The 19,641-nt window shown below is 39.1% G+C and overlaps 1 protein-coding gene across 7 annotated transcripts in view; it reads right to left on the reverse strand.

Annotated features, from left to right (window-relative positions):
- Window positions 1-19,641, reverse strand: part of TMOD2 (tropomodulin 2) — a 52,267-nt gene that overhangs the window by 9,948 nt on the left and 22,678 nt on the right. For all 7 annotated transcript variants that reach the window (XR_011970475.1, XR_011970474.1, XR_011970473.1 and 4 more), the window contains exons 6-9: window positions 19,136-19,266; window positions 11,853-11,960; window positions 10,778-10,921; window positions 4,878-5,022 (exon numbers count right to left, since the gene is read on the reverse strand). Coding sequence is in view for 4 of the 7 variants with exons in the window: in XM_072624323.1 (XP_072480424.1) it covers window positions 4,878-5,022; window positions 10,778-10,921; window positions 11,853-11,960; window positions 19,136-19,266 (528 nt within the window). In the remaining 3 variants the exon portion in view is untranslated. The remainder of the gene's footprint in view (window positions 1-4,877; window positions 5,023-10,777; window positions 10,922-11,852; window positions 11,961-19,135; window positions 19,267-19,641) is intronic.

Raw genomic sequence — 19,641 nt, forward strand, 5'->3', positions numbered from 1 at the left:
AAAGGCTGCATGGCATTTGTAAAATTGCATAGTACTTTGTCATTTTACTGAAGGTATAAAAGGCTTTCTTTGTTTCCCCACTGAAATCTGTATCTGATATATACTGTCCCTAGCAATTTCAGATTGCATATAACCTGGCTAATTCAGACTGTTTATTTTCTGCAAAGCCACTATTGTCTCTGTAAGTTCTTTATCTACTTTTCTGAGAAAAAAAATAGAGCTCTCAAATAATTTATAATGATAAATCTTTGGTGGGGACAGATCCATGCAGTAGAGATAACATGTCTACACTGGCTTTCATGATTTAGGAATGAGAAGTTCTGTGTATGTTGGGTATATCACCCTCAACTGCCTACCATGTTGCCAGATGATAACTGGAGGCACTTCTCTGCCTTCAGCACTCGTTATACTCATGGAGTCAACCTTTCTGTTTCATAAAGATACTAAACTATTGTTTTTTGAATTCTCTGATACTGCAGTTCATCTGTAATCTCATCAGTGTGGGGACTCCTTGCAATGGTAATGATCCCATGCAGCACTTGCCCATGTCCCCCTAAAAATCTTCCACAGGGGGTCTACCTAACATGCTGAGCTGTTTTTCTAGATCCCTTGATATTGCCTTTATATCAATGGAGACAGGTGGTGGTGCGGTGGATAGAATGCTGGTTCTAGAGTCAGGAAGACTTGAGATCAAATCTGGCCTCAGAGATTTATTAACTTTATGACCATGGGCAAGTCACTAAAATGGTTTGCCTCAGTTTCTGCAAGTGCAAAATATAGACAATAACAGCACCTTCCTCTCAGGGTTATTGTGAGGGCAATGTTTTTGAAGCATTTAGCACAATACTTAGCATATAATGGACACTATGTAAACGCTTGTCTCTCCCCATCCCCTTCCTCCAGTGGAACACGCCAGCTCTCCATCAGGGACTCTTGCCATTGAATAGCCAGATTCAAAGAGTAATTGGTAATGGTTCAATGACAACCTAGGAAGTCTCCAGGGGAATACTTCAGGGACATGTGCTTGATCCTGTGTTACTTAACATTTTTATTAATGACTTGGATAGAGGTATAGATATTCTCATCAGATTTGCAGATAACACAAAGTTAGGAGGGATAGCTAGCACACTAGATGGCAGGGTCAGAATCTGAAAAGGTCTTAACAAACCAGATTATTAGACTAAATCTAATGAGATAAAACTCAATAGCTAAAGTCTTATACTTGGGTTCAAAAAATCATTTTCCGAAGTACAGAATGGAAGAAGCATTGTTTAGACAGCGATTGGTCTGAAAAAGTTCTGGATGTTTTAGTGGATTTCAAACAGTAATATAATATAGCAGCTAAAAATCTGAAGTGATTTTGGGCTGAATTATGAGAAGCATAAGTTCCAGGAATATGGAAGTGAGAGTACCTCTATCCTCTCCCCTGTTAAGGTCACATATAGAAGACTGCATGCAGTTCTAGGCTCCTCAGTTTAAGGATTTTGATAGGGTGGAGAGTATCCAGAGGAGGGCAACCAATCTGGTGAAAAGCCTGTTATTTGAGGACTGGTTGAAAGGACTGGGGATGTTTAACCTGGAGAAGAGAACCCTGGGAAAGAGAAAGCATGAAAGTTTTCTTCAAGAGTTGGAAGGCTGCTCCATTAAACAGGGATTAAATTCATTCTGGACAATGGATGCTATGAATGGAAGTAGGAAAGAGGTATCTTTAGCTTTGAAATCAGGAAAAATGTCTTTATGATTAGAATTGTCCCAAAGTGGAATGATCTGTCTTGAGAGGTAGTGGGTTACCCTTCACTGAGGTGTCTTAAAATGTTCAGTCATCTCAGTCGTGTCTGACTCTTCTTGACAAAGATACTAGAGTGGTTTGCCATTTCCTTCTCCAGCTCATTTTACAGATGAGGAGACTGAGACAAACAGGGTTAAGGGACTTGTTCACAGTCACATAGCTAGTAAGCATCTGAGGCCAGATTTGAACTCAAGGAAGATGTCTTCCCGACTCCAGGTATGGCATTCTATCAACTGTGCCCCCTAGCTGCCTGCTCATTTGTTAGGTACATCATACTGGGGACTCCCTTCAGGTACTGTCTGGACTACGTGACTCATTCCAATCTCAAATTCCGTGATTCTGTGGCGGAATCTTGTATTACTTCCATACGAATGTGACACATATTGTTGATGTATTTAAGACAATATTTTTGCTCTAGCATATCAAATGCTTCTTTACAGTCAAATGGGACATTGTATTCTTTACGGTGTTCAAGCAATTGTGTAGACTATAAAGATGTGATCTACTGTAAAATATTGTTTGCAAGACCTGATGGTTCCCTTCCGATGCCTTCATCTTCTCAGAGATTTTTGAAGAGGGGGCAAAGCAAGATCTGAGTTGATAATGTTGTGCAAATTATTTGGGACAAGCAATGATTTCCATATGGTTTCCTTTTGTAACAGCAATGATCATGCGTGTGTGCTATCATGAAAGTAGACTGACTCAGAACCTCTGGGTCTTAGTCACATGAAATCTGCCTGAGCTGATTTCTTGACTTTCGTTAGTTTTCTATCGGTGGAGTGCTATAAATTTAGTGGTACACACAAGTGTCCAGTTTTCAATTCTGTGGTTTAAAAAAAATAGACTTTAGTCCAAGGAAAAGTGGAAAAGGTACGGTTCTTAAAGAACACACTTGGATGACTGCTAGAGACATTGCAGGGCTATTAGTGTGAAAATCAAATACTTCAAGGATCACTGAAGTTCACCACAAGACAGGATCATTTACACAGAACAAAGGAAAGTGCAGCCTAAAGTGAAAAGCACCGAGAATTAGCAAAATATTGCTTAAAAAGCCAGTCAAATAAACCCTTAGAAAATAAATCCTCTCAGAGAGACCTGGCAATTGCAAGGGTTCTTACTGAGTCACCTACTATGTGGTATAGACTTCTTGAAGGAGGAAGAAGAGAGAAGAGACTAGCTAAAAAACCCCAGCCAGTAAACTGTTAAAAACAAAACAAAAAAAATGGTCGCAGCCAAGACAATACAAAGACTGGAGAACAAACATTGGGAAAGGGTAATTTCTTGCTGATGAAATTATTTTTTTTAATTCAAGGCTGTATTCAAACTATTGTCGGAAGCCTTACCCTGTAAGGTTCCATAAGATTTGGGCCTCTTTGTCAAACTGTAAAACATCCATCCCCCTGAAAAAAAGTTTGGGAGAGTTTTTGACTTCTAGCGGACCTGGAAGTCTTGTCCCCATTGAGAGAATTTTGAACTCTGACAAATACATTAAACACTAAGAGAAAGAATTGTTCTAGAATGACTTGAGGCAGTTGGTAGCACAGTAGCAAAAATGCTGAGTTTGGGTCAGGAAGAACAGTCTAAATTCAGCCTTGTATGTTTATTAGCTGTGTGACCCTGAACAAGTCACTTACCCTCTGCCTGCCTCAGTTTCCTCAACTGTAAAATGGGGATGATGACAGTACCTACTTCACAGGGTTGTCATAAGGATCAGGTGAGGTAATATTTGTAAAAGTACTTAGAACAGCACCTGGCTCTTAGTAGGAACTACTTCCCTTTCCCTCCCTCTCTATATTTTCATGTAAACACATCAGGAACTACGAAGTTAAAATTTGAATATGTTCTCAACTTTCCATTACTATCTTTTAAAAATTATCAGTGAGAATACAGGGATCACTGGATCTTATGACTGATCTAAAACTGACTTTAACTTAAATGTTACCAGCTGTTTGATTCTCTAACGTTTCATCGTCAGGAGCAAAATTCATAATCCACTGAACTCTCTTCTCCTTTCCTGTGTGTCTACTCACACTATGTTTTCTTTCCAATTTCCTTATGGCATTAGATGCTCTGCTTTAAATAACTCTTTCGATTGCTAATCTATTTATTTTAATTACATTTAAAAGAGATAAGAAGACCCAGTTTTGAAGCTGCCTCTTTTTAAACCAAAAACTAAATTACCTCACCAATTTTATAAAAGGTTTATTTCAGAGTGCTAACAAGATCAAAGGAAAAAAGAGAGTAGGAATTGTAGCCATTGCTTATTAGCATCCATCCCTAGCATTAAATAGAAGAAATTTAAGTAGGGAGACTGCTTGGAGGATCTTAGTACCTTTTTAGATACTTCTGAGTTGGGTCTTCACAGTGATATTCTGTGAATTCCGCAGATCAGACATACCAATATTCAAATGCAAGAACAAATATGAACCTAAAAGTCAAACGTAAGTTATTTAGGGAAAAACTTCCTGTTCTCTTCCACTAGCACAGATGGTCAAGGACTACACATAAATGTTAATGCATTTAATTTGATTCAATAACCATTTATTAAACACCTATAAGATAGAGTTAAATAAGATTAAAAAAAAGAAGAGAAGACAAAAGCCAAAGGTTACTTGATAAGAAGAGATGAAATTCTTATTTTGACGGAATGGTTTGTGTCAGGGATTCTTAACCTTTCTTGTGCCCTAGACCCCTTTATCAGTCCGGGGAGCCTATGGACCCCTTTTCCAAACAATGTTTTGAAATGCATAAAATATATTCCATTAAATTATAGGGGAAATCGATAATATGAAAATACAATGATCAAAATATTAGAAAAAAAAAACAAGTTCATGGACCCCAAGCTAAGAACACTTTGGTTTAGGTGAATCCTAAGCAATGAGTATTAGGATGACTTCACTAGCAATGAATTTGGTGATTTGGCTCTGAGGTTAATGGCTGTCTATTAAATTATGTTTCTGAAATGTAAAGATGAAATTGTCTAAAAACGGCCACCATGCTCTTGTAGTTTTTAACATCCTATCATCCATTAAATGCAAAGCATCTAAAAAGCAACATAATAACCATTGTTAAAATTACGGTAGTTTACCTAGATCGTTATTCTTTGTGATAGCAGCTGCTACCCTGGTTCTTGGCCCTTGCTTTGTAAACTGGTATCCAAACTTGAGAATCATTGAGTTCTCCTCAAGCATCTGGGCAATCTCCATTTCTACAGCTGTTCCCAACTGCTGTCTCTGGTTTGTGAACAGACATATACAAACATACATATACACACAGAGAAGACATACCAAGAAAGAAAGGGAAACATTTACTTTTATAAGATATAATTCAAATTGTTAACAAGCTTAATGATAAACAGCGTAGGTATGTTTTGGCTTTTAAAAGGATAAGGACAAAAAAAATCGGTCAATTTGTAGCAGTCTATCCCGCTGAAGAAGGCTCTGCCTTGGACCATGTCGCCAGTCATCCTCTTCTGCAGCAAGTTTAAAAGGGAAGATCAGTTAACATGGGCTTGCCACCTGACCTCCTAATCTTTCCAGATTGAAGAAACTGGAGGAATCATTTATGAAGATGGAAAAAGAGAAATGAGAAGAAAATTGAAACCAAGGCTAACATTTGGTGCTCCTTGTATTCCACTGAACGTTTGTAAGGAAGGCAGCATGGTGTAACGGAAGGAGCTTTGGCCTTGGAGAGAGGAAACCTGAGGGCTGGTACTTGCTTGGCACTAATCTAATTAGTTACCTTAAGCAAATTTTTTCACCTTTTGGCAGAATGATGAGGTTGGACCAGATGTTCACAAATCTTTCTGTTTTAACATGGATAAATAATCCAAGAGAGTTTTCAAAATTTAAATGACTTTAAATTAAATTAATTGTTGAATGTGTCTCCCCCAGGAGTGCAAACTGGAAAAATCAATAATATTAAACTCCACCGACGGGTTTGACCTCTTCCTAAAGCACAAGTCTGACCGTATCGCCCCTAGACTCAGAAATGGTCGGAGACGCCCTAGTGACTGAGGAGAAAAATACGAACTTCTCTGCTTGGCATTTAAACCCATTCGTGATCTAACTTCGGCCAACTTTTTCATGCTTATGGAACATTCCTCCCTTCCACATACTCTACATTCCATCCAGACTGGCCTACTTTCCCCAAATTCAGCGTTCCAACTTCACTTCTGTCGCTTTGTATAGGGTGTCCTCCATGCCTAGAACACACTGTCCTCTTACCTGTGTCTTCTAGAAGCCTTAGCTTTCTTCAAGGTCCAATTCAGGGAATAATAATATATGATTATATACTCTTATATTAAGTAACATATATAATATAATAATAATATCAGTCTCTCCTGTAATCAGCTTCTGATAACAACAAGAACAACAGTAGCGTTTACTGACACGTCAAGGTTTGCAAAATGCTTTGCCAATATTGTCTCATTTTGTCCTCATGATCCCCTTATTGTTATTATTTTCACTTTACAGATGAGGAAACTGAGGCTGATGGGTGAAGTGACTTGGCCAAGGTCCCATAACTTGCTAGTATCTGAGGATAGACTTGAATGCAGGTGTCACTGAGTCCAGTCCAACACTCCAAGATGCCCAGTGATTCCCCTTCGTACTTACTGATCTCTCCCTCTAATGTATTTCTCTAGAAATTTACAAGCTATATTTCCTGGCACAATGAAAGCTTCTTGAAGGCAGGGATTCGTTTCCATTTTGTCTTTGTAGGTCCAGGACTTTTATGTGCGCTGCACAGAGTAGGCGTCTAATAAGCGCATTTGGTTTGGATAATGCGTACACTGAAGGTCAAAATTATAATGTGATTATTTTCTGATTGCTTGTCACAATTGGCTGCAAGTCCAAATGAATTACCTAATTGGACATCACAGTAATTCCTCAACCTTTAAACAAATGGTGAGCACTTTTTGGATTAAATTAAGGGGAAACATTTTTTAAAATGGAGGCACGAGGTACTTAGTGATGAATTAGAGGAAGTTAAAAGTAGGAATTTTTTAAAACTAAGGGTTACAGGCTACTTTTTAAAAACTGGGAAACAAATAATAAAGAGCCTACCTAGAGGTCAGAGAGTGTGTGTGTGTGTGTGTGTGTGTGTGTGTGTGTGTGTGTGTGTGTGTGTGTGTGTGTGTGTGTGTGTGTGTGTGTGTGTTAAAGACATTACAAATGCATTCCTCTTCTCTGGCAGCTAAGAGTTACTCGATTTATTTAAATTTATGTGTAGTTAAGTTTTCCCAAGGTTGCGTAAGAGTTCTGCCAGTAGTTTTTAAAAAGACCACAAGATGGAGACATTACTCTATGAAAAATGACCACTTACTAAAAATGCCAAGCCCCAGACAACTTTCTAGATCTGCAGCCTGAGGAGGTTGTGCCCCCCTCCTTGTATTTACTGTCCCTTTGTAGTGTAAATACTTTTCTACCACCTTTTTTTCAAAGCTTTGTTTATTTGCTCATATTTTTCATCTGTAGGATTACTGATTGACAAGGAGGATGACATTAAATAATTTAGGTCATTAACACCAGGATTGCATTACTGCAGTTCTGTGCAAATCCACTGCCGCTGATCTGAACACTCCATGTGGGCAATATGGCACCTGATGTTTATATATAGTGCCATCCAGTTTAATAAATGTTTTCACATCCATTATGTCAATTGATTTTCCCAACAATCCTGTGAGACAGTCAGGACAGGTGTTATTATTATTACTTAAGGAAACTGAGTCTCAGAGAGGGTGTGACCTGACCAAGATCAGACAGCTAACAAGAGCCGGGGCTGGGACACACTTTTAGATTTTCTGACTCCAAGTCTAGGCTGGGGGAAGCATGCTGCCTCTTAATTACGCAAAACTACTAGGATTTTCCTCTTAGAAGTATATTGTTTGGAAGTTTGGGGGGAATTATTAAGAGGAGCTGTTATCATGGCACATAATCCTTTCTTGGCTTAGTTTCACATTCTTGGCTCTGCCGTTTACTTGACCTTGGGCATTAATTTAATCTGAGCTTCAGTTTTCTCATCTATAAAATGGGGGCGATAATAATGCCTGCATTACTTACTTCATGGGGTTGTTGGGAGTAAAGTTTTTTGTTAACAGAAAAGTGTAATATAAAGATAAACTCATCTTTAGAAGGGTCCCATTCCTACCCTTAAATATACATGCAAGTTATCTCATGGAATCATAGGATAGCGTGATGGACCGAGAATCAGGAAGATATGAGTTCAAATCCAGGCTCAGACACTTACTAGTTGGGTGATTCTGGCTTACTTGCTTGCTGTCTGCCTCAGTTTCCCCAATTGCAAAATAAGGCTAATAACACCTCTCCAGGTTGTTATGAAGATCGAATGAGATAATATTTGTTAAGTGCTTAGCTAAATCGATCAATCAATGCATGTTATCTAGTCTAATACTCTTATTTTGCAGGTGAAGAAATTGAGACCCTGAAGTGGGCAAGGACTTGTCCTGGAGTCATATAAATAGCAGAACTGGGATTCCAGTCTCCTATTGTATACCAGAGCTATTCCCACTTTATTACATGGTATTTTGACTAATCTATTATGTGCTTCCTTGAATTTTCTATTTTTCCTAAGTGATAATTGATGGAATTATAATTACAGAGCTTTCCTGACAACCTTTCATTTTATCTGGTGCCTCATTTGTAAAGGGCTTTTGGTCATCACCCAAAGGATTCCCAGTAGGTACGCACTCTGGTTCCTTTGTCTGTTACTTACCATGCTATATTCGTTTCAGCTCCCAATTATGCCTTTATGATAAAGTTAAATGGAGCACAAACTCTAATTCAGGATTTCTGCATCCTATTGACTTAAGCTAAGCTATTCAGCTAAACCAACAGTGCTCTTTCCCTCTTCTTGTCATAAAGAGAGGGAAGTCAAACATAACAATTTGGTAAATCCATTCCAGGAGAACTTAAGATGAACTTAAGGTTAGTGACATGAGAGGTATTTGAAGCAGGCTGCATGTTCATGTTTTCAAAGATCAAAACCAATAAAAGTTTTCAAGGGTTCAGATTATTAAGTAGATTTTAAGAAAGTAGAACTTTTAGAAGTGGGAACTTGGGGGTACGAATTCTGGAATGGGGTTTTTGAAATGATCTAATTAACCTCACAAGTGAAAATATAAATACTTTGCAATAAACAGGTCTCAGATCTCTTAGCAATGTTTCTCTAGGGTTTTGAAAAAACCTCTCCCTAAACTTTTTACTACCTCATAATTGCTCTCAGCTTGATCCATTTAAACATCCAGCTACTCTACCTCTTCCTTACCCTCCTATCTGACACTTCTAATAATCCCCATCCTTCCATCTGTATCCCAGGATCCCAGCAACAGACCAAACGTGGCTATATGTGGGCTAGTCTAGCAATTTCTAGGGAGAAGTACCCATGGGATGTCCCTAGCTCAGTCCTGAATTTGGCCAGATTAAATCTGAGAAACTGGTTCCATGGGCATTCTGGGGAAGTAAATTGGAATTGGGCTAGGGGCTGAGGGGGTCCAATCAGTCCTAGAGATGTAACAGGTGCATAAGAAGGATGATTCTGCCTTGCCTGTCTTCAATTCTTCTTTATTTTTAAAAATCTAACCCTAATCCCTCTTAACCCTAGTGCCTTCCTTCTTTTAATTATTTCCCACTTGTCCTGTACGTAGCTTGTCTGAACGTATTTATTTGCTTGTTGTCTGCCTCATTAGATCGTGAGCTAGGTTTGTCTTTTGCTTCTTTTTCCATCTCCAGCATTTAAATGTTCACTGACCTTTATGGGACCTTTATGGCCGTTGTGACTGCCTGAACATCCTCTCCTGCTCAAGAAGTGGCAGGCGACTGATGCAGCCATATAACGGAAATGAGGAGAATATTTGGAGGAACTGGTTGGGGAGTCAGCAGGGGTGACTGCACTGGGCCTGAAGGTTTGCACTTGCTCACCCTGGAACGTGGTACCATGTTGGATATGTCTGGCAATATTTTGGTATCTGAATTACCTTCTCTTTCTTGATTAGGGGAGGATTGAAGGAGCAGGGAAAAGTCAGGGATGAAGCTGGGCTGGGTTCGGTCTGGGGGCCTACCTGTAGGAGAAAATGCTAAGATGTGCCCAAAGGGCTATGCAAATGTGGATACCCTTTGACCCAGCAATACAGCTTCTAGGGCTGTATCCCAAAGAGATCATAAAAATGGGAAAAGGACCAACATGTATAGTATTTTTTTATAGCAGCTCTTTTTGTGGGGGCTAAGAACTGAAAATCGAGGGGATATCCATCAATTGGACTGAACAAGTTGTGGTATATGAATGTAATAGAATCCTACTGTGCTATAAGAAATGATGAACAGGAAGACTTCAGAGGGGCCTTGAAGGACTTATATGAACTGATGCTGAGCGAAAGGAGCAGAACCAGGAGAACATTATGCACATTAAGAGCCACAGTGTGCAAAGACTGAAACTGATAAACTTAGCCCTTCACACCAATGCAAGGACCTAAAACATTTCCAAAGGACTCGTGATACAAAATGCCAGATCCAGAGAAAGAACTATAGTCAGAACACAGAATGAAGCAGACTGTTTTCCATTTTGCTGTGTTTTGGTTTTTCTCATGGTTTATCTCATTCATTTAAATTCTTCTATGAAATATGACTAATGTGAAAATGTATTTAACAGGAATGTATGTGCAGAACCCATATAAGGTTGTATGCCATCCTGGGGAGGGGGAAGGATGGGGAGAAAATTTAAAACTTATGGAAGTGATGGTTGAAAACAGAAAACAAATAAATTATAAAAAAAGAAGAAAAGAAAATGCCCACAATGGTTACCCACTACTCCAGTGTATGAACACGACTTGCCTTGTCTCTTCAAATGCTTCCCTAATTCTACTCTAGTGAGTTTTCTCTCCCCACAGCACAGATAAGCTTGGAGCTGTAACTCCCTCATTCTCCACACAGCAGAATAAGTTGCCGTGTACAAAGACATGCTTGGGCTTACCTGGTTGTCTATCTTGATCTCTGTCAGGGTCTCGTTTTCTTTCAGGGCATCCACCAGGGCCAGAATCCCAGTTCCAGTGATAAAGTTGGATTCAATGTTTAGACTTTTCAACGTCTTGTTTACTTTTAACATGTCTGCGAAAGCCTGAACGTGTAGGACAAAAGACGCCATGAGCGTTTCTGAAGGTTTCTGTGCAGAAATACTCAGCACACCAAACAGAGCCATTTGGTAACCAGTTAATCAAGAAAAATTTGGGTCCTAATAACCTATTCCCCAAGTAGGGTGCTATGCAAGTCTCCAGCTTCAAGTAGTCTGGAAATGAGAGCTTCTTTACAGCAAGGAAGATCCATTCTAAAGACTCTTTCGAGCTACCTCCCTCTATCTCCCCTCGCACTTCTTTCCGTTTTCTTTTCCGTCTTGTCTCTCTCTCTATAAGAATAAAAGCTCTTGGAGGACAGAGACTGTCTTTCTGCCTGTAACTGTATCCCTAGTACTTAGTTTAGTACCTGGCACATAATAAGTGTTTAATAAATGCTTGTGGACTGACTTATTTACGGAACTTAGTGCCCATGCTCAGCAAAGTTTCCTTATGATTCGCCTATATGACTTCTCCTAAGGTGTTTAAAAATTCTGGTTATTTGATATCTCCTGGTAGTTGAAATCTGGTTAACTCAAATGTTGTTTTCCCCCATAAGATCATAACTAATGTGTATTTACTTACTGTGAAGAATTCCTTACTTGTATTAAAAATACCTAATGGGGGTTGGTGGCTAGGAGGCACAGTGGATAGAGCAACTGATCCTGGAATCAGGAGGACCTGAGTTCAAACCTGGCCTCAGACACTTAATAGTCGTGTGATCCTAGGCAAGTCATTTAACTCCAAAAACCTCCTTCCTCCCAATAATAATAAAGAATACATAAAAGGAAAAAAGATGTCATACGGTCATCCCAAAAGTCTTAGTGCAGTTATAAGCAGTAATTGCTTAAGACTTTTACTCTGAGACTCTTGGGACACCCTGTATCTGTTTCTAATGAGTTGGGTTTTTCAAGTTATGTTTTTAGGAGTGTTACTTACAATTGCAACAGGGTCATTGCTGCGGGTGGCAGCCAGGCTGAACTTCTTCACATGAGTGTTGGTCTCCAGAGCCTTGGCAAACTCCTTCAGGGTTGGAATTGGAATATTCTATGATAGGAAGAGATTTCCGGTCATTAGACAGTCATCCTGACTTACAAAAGGTCTCATCCATCTAAAGGGATAATTTTCAATGGCCCATTTGCCCTCCATTACTCTTCATTCTGGAGAAGGACCAAGTTTGTAGTTTGGACAGATGCATCAACTCTTTGACCTAAGGATGCCTCCTTTCTTCTTAGTTAGGGGGCTCCTGCATCTACTATTTCCACTGCTTACAGTCCAGATATTTATAGAATTACTGAATTTTAGTGTTGGAAAGGACCTTACTGGCCATCTAGTTCAATCCATTCTGAAAAAAAATTTCCTCTAAAACAATAGCCAATAAATGGGCATCTTGCCTTCCTCTACTACAGAGGAAGGGACAGCTAGGTGGTGCAGTGGATAGAGTGCCACTGCAGGAGTCAGGAGGACCTGAGTTCAAATCTCACTTCAGACACTTGACACTCACTAGCTTGTGACCTTGGGCAAGTCACTTGACCCCAACTGCCTCATCCTGAGTCATCTCCAGTCATCCTGATGAATATCTGGTCACTGGATACAGATGGCTCTGGAGGAGAAGTGAGGCTGGTGACCTGCACAGCCCTCCCTCACTCAAAACAAAGCCAAGTGCAAGCCATGTCATTATTTCTCCGATGGCGTGGTCTTCTTCGGCAACGAAGGACGGACACACACACTACAGAGGAACCCACTCTGTCTTTGAACAGCTCTCATTGTTAGGGAGTTTTTCCTTACATCAGGCTTAAATTTGCTTATTTATAACTCCCACAAACTGTTTCTATTTCTGGTTTCTGATGTCAGGGAGAATAAGTCTCATCACCTTTTCCAAGGAACAATCCTGCAAGTTCTTAAGGGCAACTAGAATTTCCCTCCTTGGTCTTTCCTTCAGGCTACACATTGCCATTTTGTAAATCAGCTAAGGAAAGGATCCAGACTAATTGAATATCAAACTTAGGAAAGGGCAAGCTATAAAACTGGGACCTCATATAGCATCCTAGTTGCCCACTTATGGACACACTCCAGTTGATCATTAGGTAGGTATTAAAGCATAAATACAGAACTCTGGATTTGGTCTTCCCAGAATTAGAATATGGTTAGGTATGACCCCCTCATTCCTAAATACATGTTTTCTTAATGAAACTTAAGATGGCACACTATCCTTTCAGAGCATCTATTTGTTAAAAGCATATTTTCTTTAATTCCTTCTTTCCTTGCTTCACCCCCATTTTCTCTTTTTTCCTTCTCTTCATTCCATTTGTGAAGCCACAAATGATCTTAAACGTGGCTACAAACGCAACATAGATTATTAAGCGCCCACTGTGATAGTTGCTGGGGTTTAATAAAAAGCTTAAGAGTGGTGCTAATGATATATCTATAATAAGGAAAAGGGAAGCTATGTATTTTTCCACAACATTAAGCATTTAAAGAACCAGTACCATCAACCTCTAAAATCCTTACAATCGCCCAGAAGTCCCTTTTAGAAGAACCATAAAAATGTCTTACTTCATCTTTCTATAATTAAGCCTATTTTTCCTCAGGCACCAGCTTTACAGACAAATAAAACACTGAAACTTATTGTTTTTCAATTTTATCCAATTAAATTACTAATACTTTGACAATATTGTTCCCTACTACTTTTCATCACCAACATAGAGTATTTTAGTTACATTGTGAATTAAATTGTCCTTTATAGGATAGTGCGGGATATTAATAACTCTATAGAGAAATGTATTCAGCATTCCAAATAATCAAACAATGCACAAACTTTTGGAAAATAATCCACTTATAAGCTGAGGACTGCCCAGTGACTAGGATATATTAGGTGCTTAATAGCTGTTGAGTAATCTTTCTACTATTAAATATTTGTATTGACAACTATATTTCCAGCTTCCATGCATTTAGTTTCATAGTGCAAGTCTCTCCTTGCCCTCAAGATGTCAAGTCCCCATCGGTCTTATAGTCGCATTTCTGAGTCCATTACCAAGAAGGAATGAGACCCGCAAGATTGTCTAGATAGAAATGTAAGTTGGGTTTTTTAAATTTATGGACAAGAGGATATTTTAAAATCAGGAAAAATCTCACCAAACTCTCCTAAAAGCAATGCGTTTCACCGGAATTCAATGATTGTAAATGAAGACTGTAGGATCATAAATTTAGAGCTGGAAGGGGCTTTGAGCTCAACTCTCTCATTTTACAGATAATGAAGCTGAAGCCCAATGAGGTCAAACAATTAGTACAAGGTCACACAGACCAGAAACTGAATCTGAATTTTTGAAGGGCTTAGACAAGAGAGCCACTGAGGTCCTTTCCAGCTGTGCATCTAGAATCCTCTATTATCCTCTGAGTCCAAATCCACTACTCTTTTCACTGTACTACACTGTGGTTTGTTAGGAAAATTGTTTTAATTAATAATTTAATTGCTAATTACTGCTAGGGCACTGGAGAGTGTTGCCTTCAATTATTTACACTTTTATCTGTCCCAGAACTATTTTTTAGTCCTCATTAATACAAAGTTCCTACATACGGCCACCGTTTGCCTCCCAAAGAAGCTTTGGACCAAATGTCAGAATCTATTTTGCTGACTATGCATGTTTTTAACAGGGATTTTGTTTTTCTTGCTCTCTCAAAAGAGTTTGGGGAAAAGAGGAGAGAAGAGAAGGTGGATCTTTATTTGAAAAAACTTTTAATTAAAAAAACACAAAAAATCAAGCTTTTGGCCACAGGAAAAAAAAGTAAGTAGGAGGAATTTACATTTAGCCGACACTTATTAGTGTAAAAGTGACCCTATGAGCGAAAGACCAAGCTCTGATTGGCCTTACCATACTGGAAAAGCTCTATGTATGGAACTGAAGATGGACTGAGTGTATACTTGATGTCTGGAAACAAGCCTAGTGAAGTGTAGAAAGATTCATTACCAGAAAGTTGGTCACCAGGTGATTAATTTTTCAGACACTCGAGATATTAAGGAGCTTTGATCAACACTGATGGAAGAAATACCTTCACCAATTAAATGATGGAAACATGGAAGATAGCGATAGATATGTCCAAATGAGGTTCTATTAATACAAAATTCCTGCATATGATCTTGATATCACATATTTTATCCTGTGGGCATCTTTGGACAAGCTTCTTTTAGAATTAGAATGGAGGAATCTGAGAGAAGAAGAAGACCCAGTAAGTCATGTCCTAGCATACTTATGCATGGACCAACAAATGTACAGGGAGAAGGAATCATAAATTTTACATGATCAGCTTTGTACAGAAGAGGAGAGCAGGCAAACAGAAAAGGAAGGTAGCCCAGTGAAGGACAGGAACCATGAGTTAATGGCTTCCCTGTACAATAACATGGATACTGTAAAACGGGAGGTCATAATGGATAGCTATGTGATTGTGATAGTACTGGAATTCCATGATATAAAACTCTACTTTTGAATTATGTCTATGATCTTTCCTTTGGAGAGTATTCACTCTCCTTGTGTCAATATGGCGAAATGCACCAGCTGCTGATCAATAACTGTGTTCTCCCCCATCTCAAGGCCATATCCAAAGCACAAGAAATATTCAAATAAAATTAAGCAAATATGCCAAACTTCAATTTAATAAGCCTTCATTAAGTAGTTACTACTTGCAAGGCACCATGTTAGGTGCTGGGCATACAAAAGCAAAAATGAAGTAGCCTTTGCCCTCAAGGAGCTTACATTCTATTGGAAGAGACAAAGTATGTAAAGATAATGAAATCCAAAATATTTGCCAAATTATCCAAAGTAATTTCAAGAAGGAGAAAGCCCCCAAACTAAAGAGTATGGGAAAAGCCTTGTAATAGATGGTACCTGAGGTTAGGTATTCTAAGAGGGATTTCTGCATTTCAGACATGGGGGACCACTTATAGGAAGGTATAGAAGTGGAAGAAGGAAGTCATGTACAGGGAATAACTAATAGGTCAGTGGGATTAAAAGGAAGAATGTGAAAGGGACTGATAGGAAATAAAAGTAGAAAGGGAGTTAGCAACCAGAGTTAGCAGGTCTGATGATTTTATCATAGATCCAGTAGAGACTTCCTGAAAATTGTTAAACAGGGGAATCAGATCTCTATTTTAGAAATATCAAGATGGCTGCTGTGTGGAGGGTAGATTAGAGGGGAAGGATGGAAGTTTCAGTAGACTGAATGCAATAGTCTTGGTGAAAAGTAATGAAGACTTGAAGAAGGAGAGGGGCTTTAGAATGGGAGAGGAAGGAGGAGGATGGAAAGCAAAGATGTGGAGAGAGTCAACAAGCCAAGGCAACCTATTAGATTTAGAGCTTTATTTGTCGTTGATTGTTTAGATTTCAAAGTAATACAAGGACTAGCTAGGTGGCACCAGCCTTAGAATCAGGAGGACCTGAGTTCAAATCTGACCTCAGACACAAATGACACTGTGCAAGTTACTTAATCTTAAGTGCCTCCCCGCCCCCCAAAATGAAATAATGGAGAAAATGTTAATATAGATCAGATTTAAATGCATGTCATTCATAATTGGGTTTTTTTGGAGACTTTATTGTTAAACATTTATCAGCACACCACTTGAGTCAGAACACATTCCCATTCACAGTCTCATATTCATATAGAGTTCACAGACTAAGTTCAGGCTCTACCCTATGCAGACAATCACAACAGTCTCCTAACTGTTCTCCTTCCCTTAAGTCTCTCCCCTTTCCAATCTGTCTTCTACTTAGCTGCCAAATGGATATTTCTAAAGGACATGTCATCCCAATCCTAAAAAAACTCTACCCAAAAGTTTTTAACGTCTTTTGTGTCATGGATCCTAGTAAAGCCTATGAACCCCTTCTCAGAATAATACTTTTAAATGTGTAAAATTAAAAAGGAAAATAATTATATAAATAATTTTATTAAATAATTATAATTTTTTTAAAACCAGGTTCATGAACCCCAGGTTAAGAACCCATTACAGAGGTTTTCTTTTGTCTTTAAGATAAAATACAAACTCCTCTATTTAGAATTTAAAGATCTTTACAATCTGGATCTTTACAATCTGGTCAAAGTTTACAATCCGGTTAAGCTTTCAAAAAGTCTACAGTCCAGTCAAACTAGCATATTTCTTGTTCCCTCTATGGGACATTCCATCTGCCATGTCTGCTTTGGGGATAGTGGCAGTCTCCTGTGCCTGGAATGCATTCCTTCCTAACCTCTGCCTCTTAGAATTTTAACTTTCTTTAAGGGGGCAGTTCAAAGGCCACTCCCTATACATGAGACTGATTTGGTTTCCCCAGGTAGCAAGTACTCTCACCCTTTCTCCTCCCCAAATAACTTTAAATTTACTTTGGCATATTTTGAGCTTATAATAATAACTAGCGTTTATAGAGTACCTTAATGTGTGAAAAGCACTTTCAAATATTATCTCATTGTATCCTGACAACAATTCTGGGAGGTAGGTGCTATTATTATCCCCTTTTTATAGATAATGAAACTGAGGCAAAGAGCAGTTAAGTGACTCACCCAGAGCTGACCCAACCATTAAGTGTTGGAGGTAGGATCTGGGCTCAGGTCTCCCTGAGTCTAAATCCAGGGCTCTATTTACAATGTGCTTATGACTTCCTGGCAAAGCACTTAGCATACTGGTCTCTGACCTGTTAGCTGTGTGACCCTGGGCAAGTCATTTAGTTTCTGTGTCCCAGGCAGCTGCCTACAAGTGTAAATTACAGACGTTATCCATCTGCATCAATAAAGGGAATTTCCTTATAAGGAGTTATCTACACCAAAGAAGTTAAATGTGCAGACTAAAAAGAATATAGATTTATTTTTACTGAAATCTGTAAAAATGTCGTTTCCTCACAATAGAACGTATGCTCACTGAGGGTAGGGACTCTCACTTTTATCTGTGTATCTCCAGAGCCTGCTAGCAAGCATTATCCCAGGCACATAGTTATTGTTTAACAAATGTTTCAAATTGAATCAGGTACATTTGTCTAATATATTCATTTGTTATGCTTGGCCATATTTATTTGTTGAGGAAGGGGAGTTGGTAGAAAGCAACAAGGAATTTTAGTGGGGAAAATAAAACATTTTTTTTTAAAAAAAGGAATTGCATGAGGAAAAGCCAAGAGTCAAGGATGATTTCAAGGTTGAAAAGTAGTTGCTTCCTAGGATAGCAGAGTAGAAGAGGGGAAAGAATGGTGACCTGGAAATCAGGAGGCTCCGAGCTCCAATCTCACCTCTGATTATTTATGTCCCTTTGGGAAGCCTCACTGGGCCTTGGTTTCTTCATCTGTAAAATGAGGGAATTGAACTAGGATCACAGGTGATGAACCTGCAGCCTTGTGGCCCTCCAAGTCCTCAAGTGTGGCCCTTAGTCAAAGGGCTTCAGGTTTCCCACCTCTGAACTAGGTGAGGTCCCTTCCAGCCCTGGTTATGGTGACAGCCTCAACAAAAAGCAGGGAAATTCAGAGAAGGGATAGATTTTGGGGAAAATAAATTCAGCTCCATTTGGACTCGTTGAGTGTGAGATGTCTATGGAACATTCTGTTAGAATTATAAATCAGGTAGTTTGAAATGCAGGGTGAGAGAATGAGAGTAATTAGGCCTGTATATATTGATTTGGCAGTCATCTGTATAAGATGCCCCTATACCCCAATTTTATCAGTTAAAATCCTTCCCTTCCTAGAGGGCCCAAGGGACCCTTTGGATTTGGGGTAAGAGGGATAGATAATCATCTCTGGTCCTGAGTACAATGTCTGAACTCTTCCTGGTCCAAACCTAAAACCCTGGGATTTGACTGTCTCTAAGTTGGCCTCCCAAAGAGGAAGGACTGGTTCACTATTGTTAACACTCCCACTGGCATACTTTGTACTGGATTATGTTCTCTCACTTGGTGGGGACGTTTGGGTTCCCTGGGGTCTAACTCTCATGGGAAGCTGAATAATTTGGGCTTAGAATGCAGTCATCCTCTGGATAAACACATATTTTTAAGTTTTTTCTGTATTAAACTCAAGGACTGAGACTTCTTTCAAGGAAAGTAGGGACCACATCTTCCCTTTCTTCATTTTACCAGCACAGGCAAAATAAGGGACATTCTAAATAAGTGTAAACTGATGAGCAAGCAGGTAACTGGTTATCTCCAGCACATTTCCAGTCCTTACGGATGCAGTCAGGTGACTGCTACTGTAATGAAATACCTTAATGTTGTTGAGGTTGACTTCTTGAAGGCTGGGATCATTAGCTTTCAGCTGCTGCAAACTTACTTCCACGTTTGTGGGGTTGGGTGGTTCTTCAAATATTGGCTTGACCTTTTCCCCTTTGACCACATCTAAAACACAAGTTAATATGTTGTAGAATTCAAGTTCTATTCAATCATATGTGATAGAATAATTCTTGATCAAAGATGGTTTCCTAAAGTATCATTTCTATCATGGATTTCTGAAAACATAAAATCTCATATAAAAAAGAATCCGCTTTATTGGACAAGCAAGTGAATTACAAGGCTTTACTAATGATTCATTCATTCTGCCTGGTGTTTGCAGCTTGGTGTTGCCCACCTTCAGTAGTTCTGTTCAGAACCCAGGTATAGAAAGTGATCAGGTTCCTGGGCCCATCGCTAGAACAACCACATCGGAATTGTTCGGAAATGTTGTGATGGGGCAACCAACTTAGACTTAGGTTTTGTGGTCTACGTTATGACTGA

Source organism: Notamacropus eugenii, chromosome 7, assembly GCF_028372415.1.
Source record: "Notamacropus eugenii isolate mMacEug1 chromosome 7, mMacEug1.pri_v2, whole genome shotgun sequence".
Classification (NCBI taxonomy): domain Eukaryota; kingdom Metazoa; phylum Chordata; class Mammalia; order Diprotodontia; family Macropodidae; genus Notamacropus; species Notamacropus eugenii.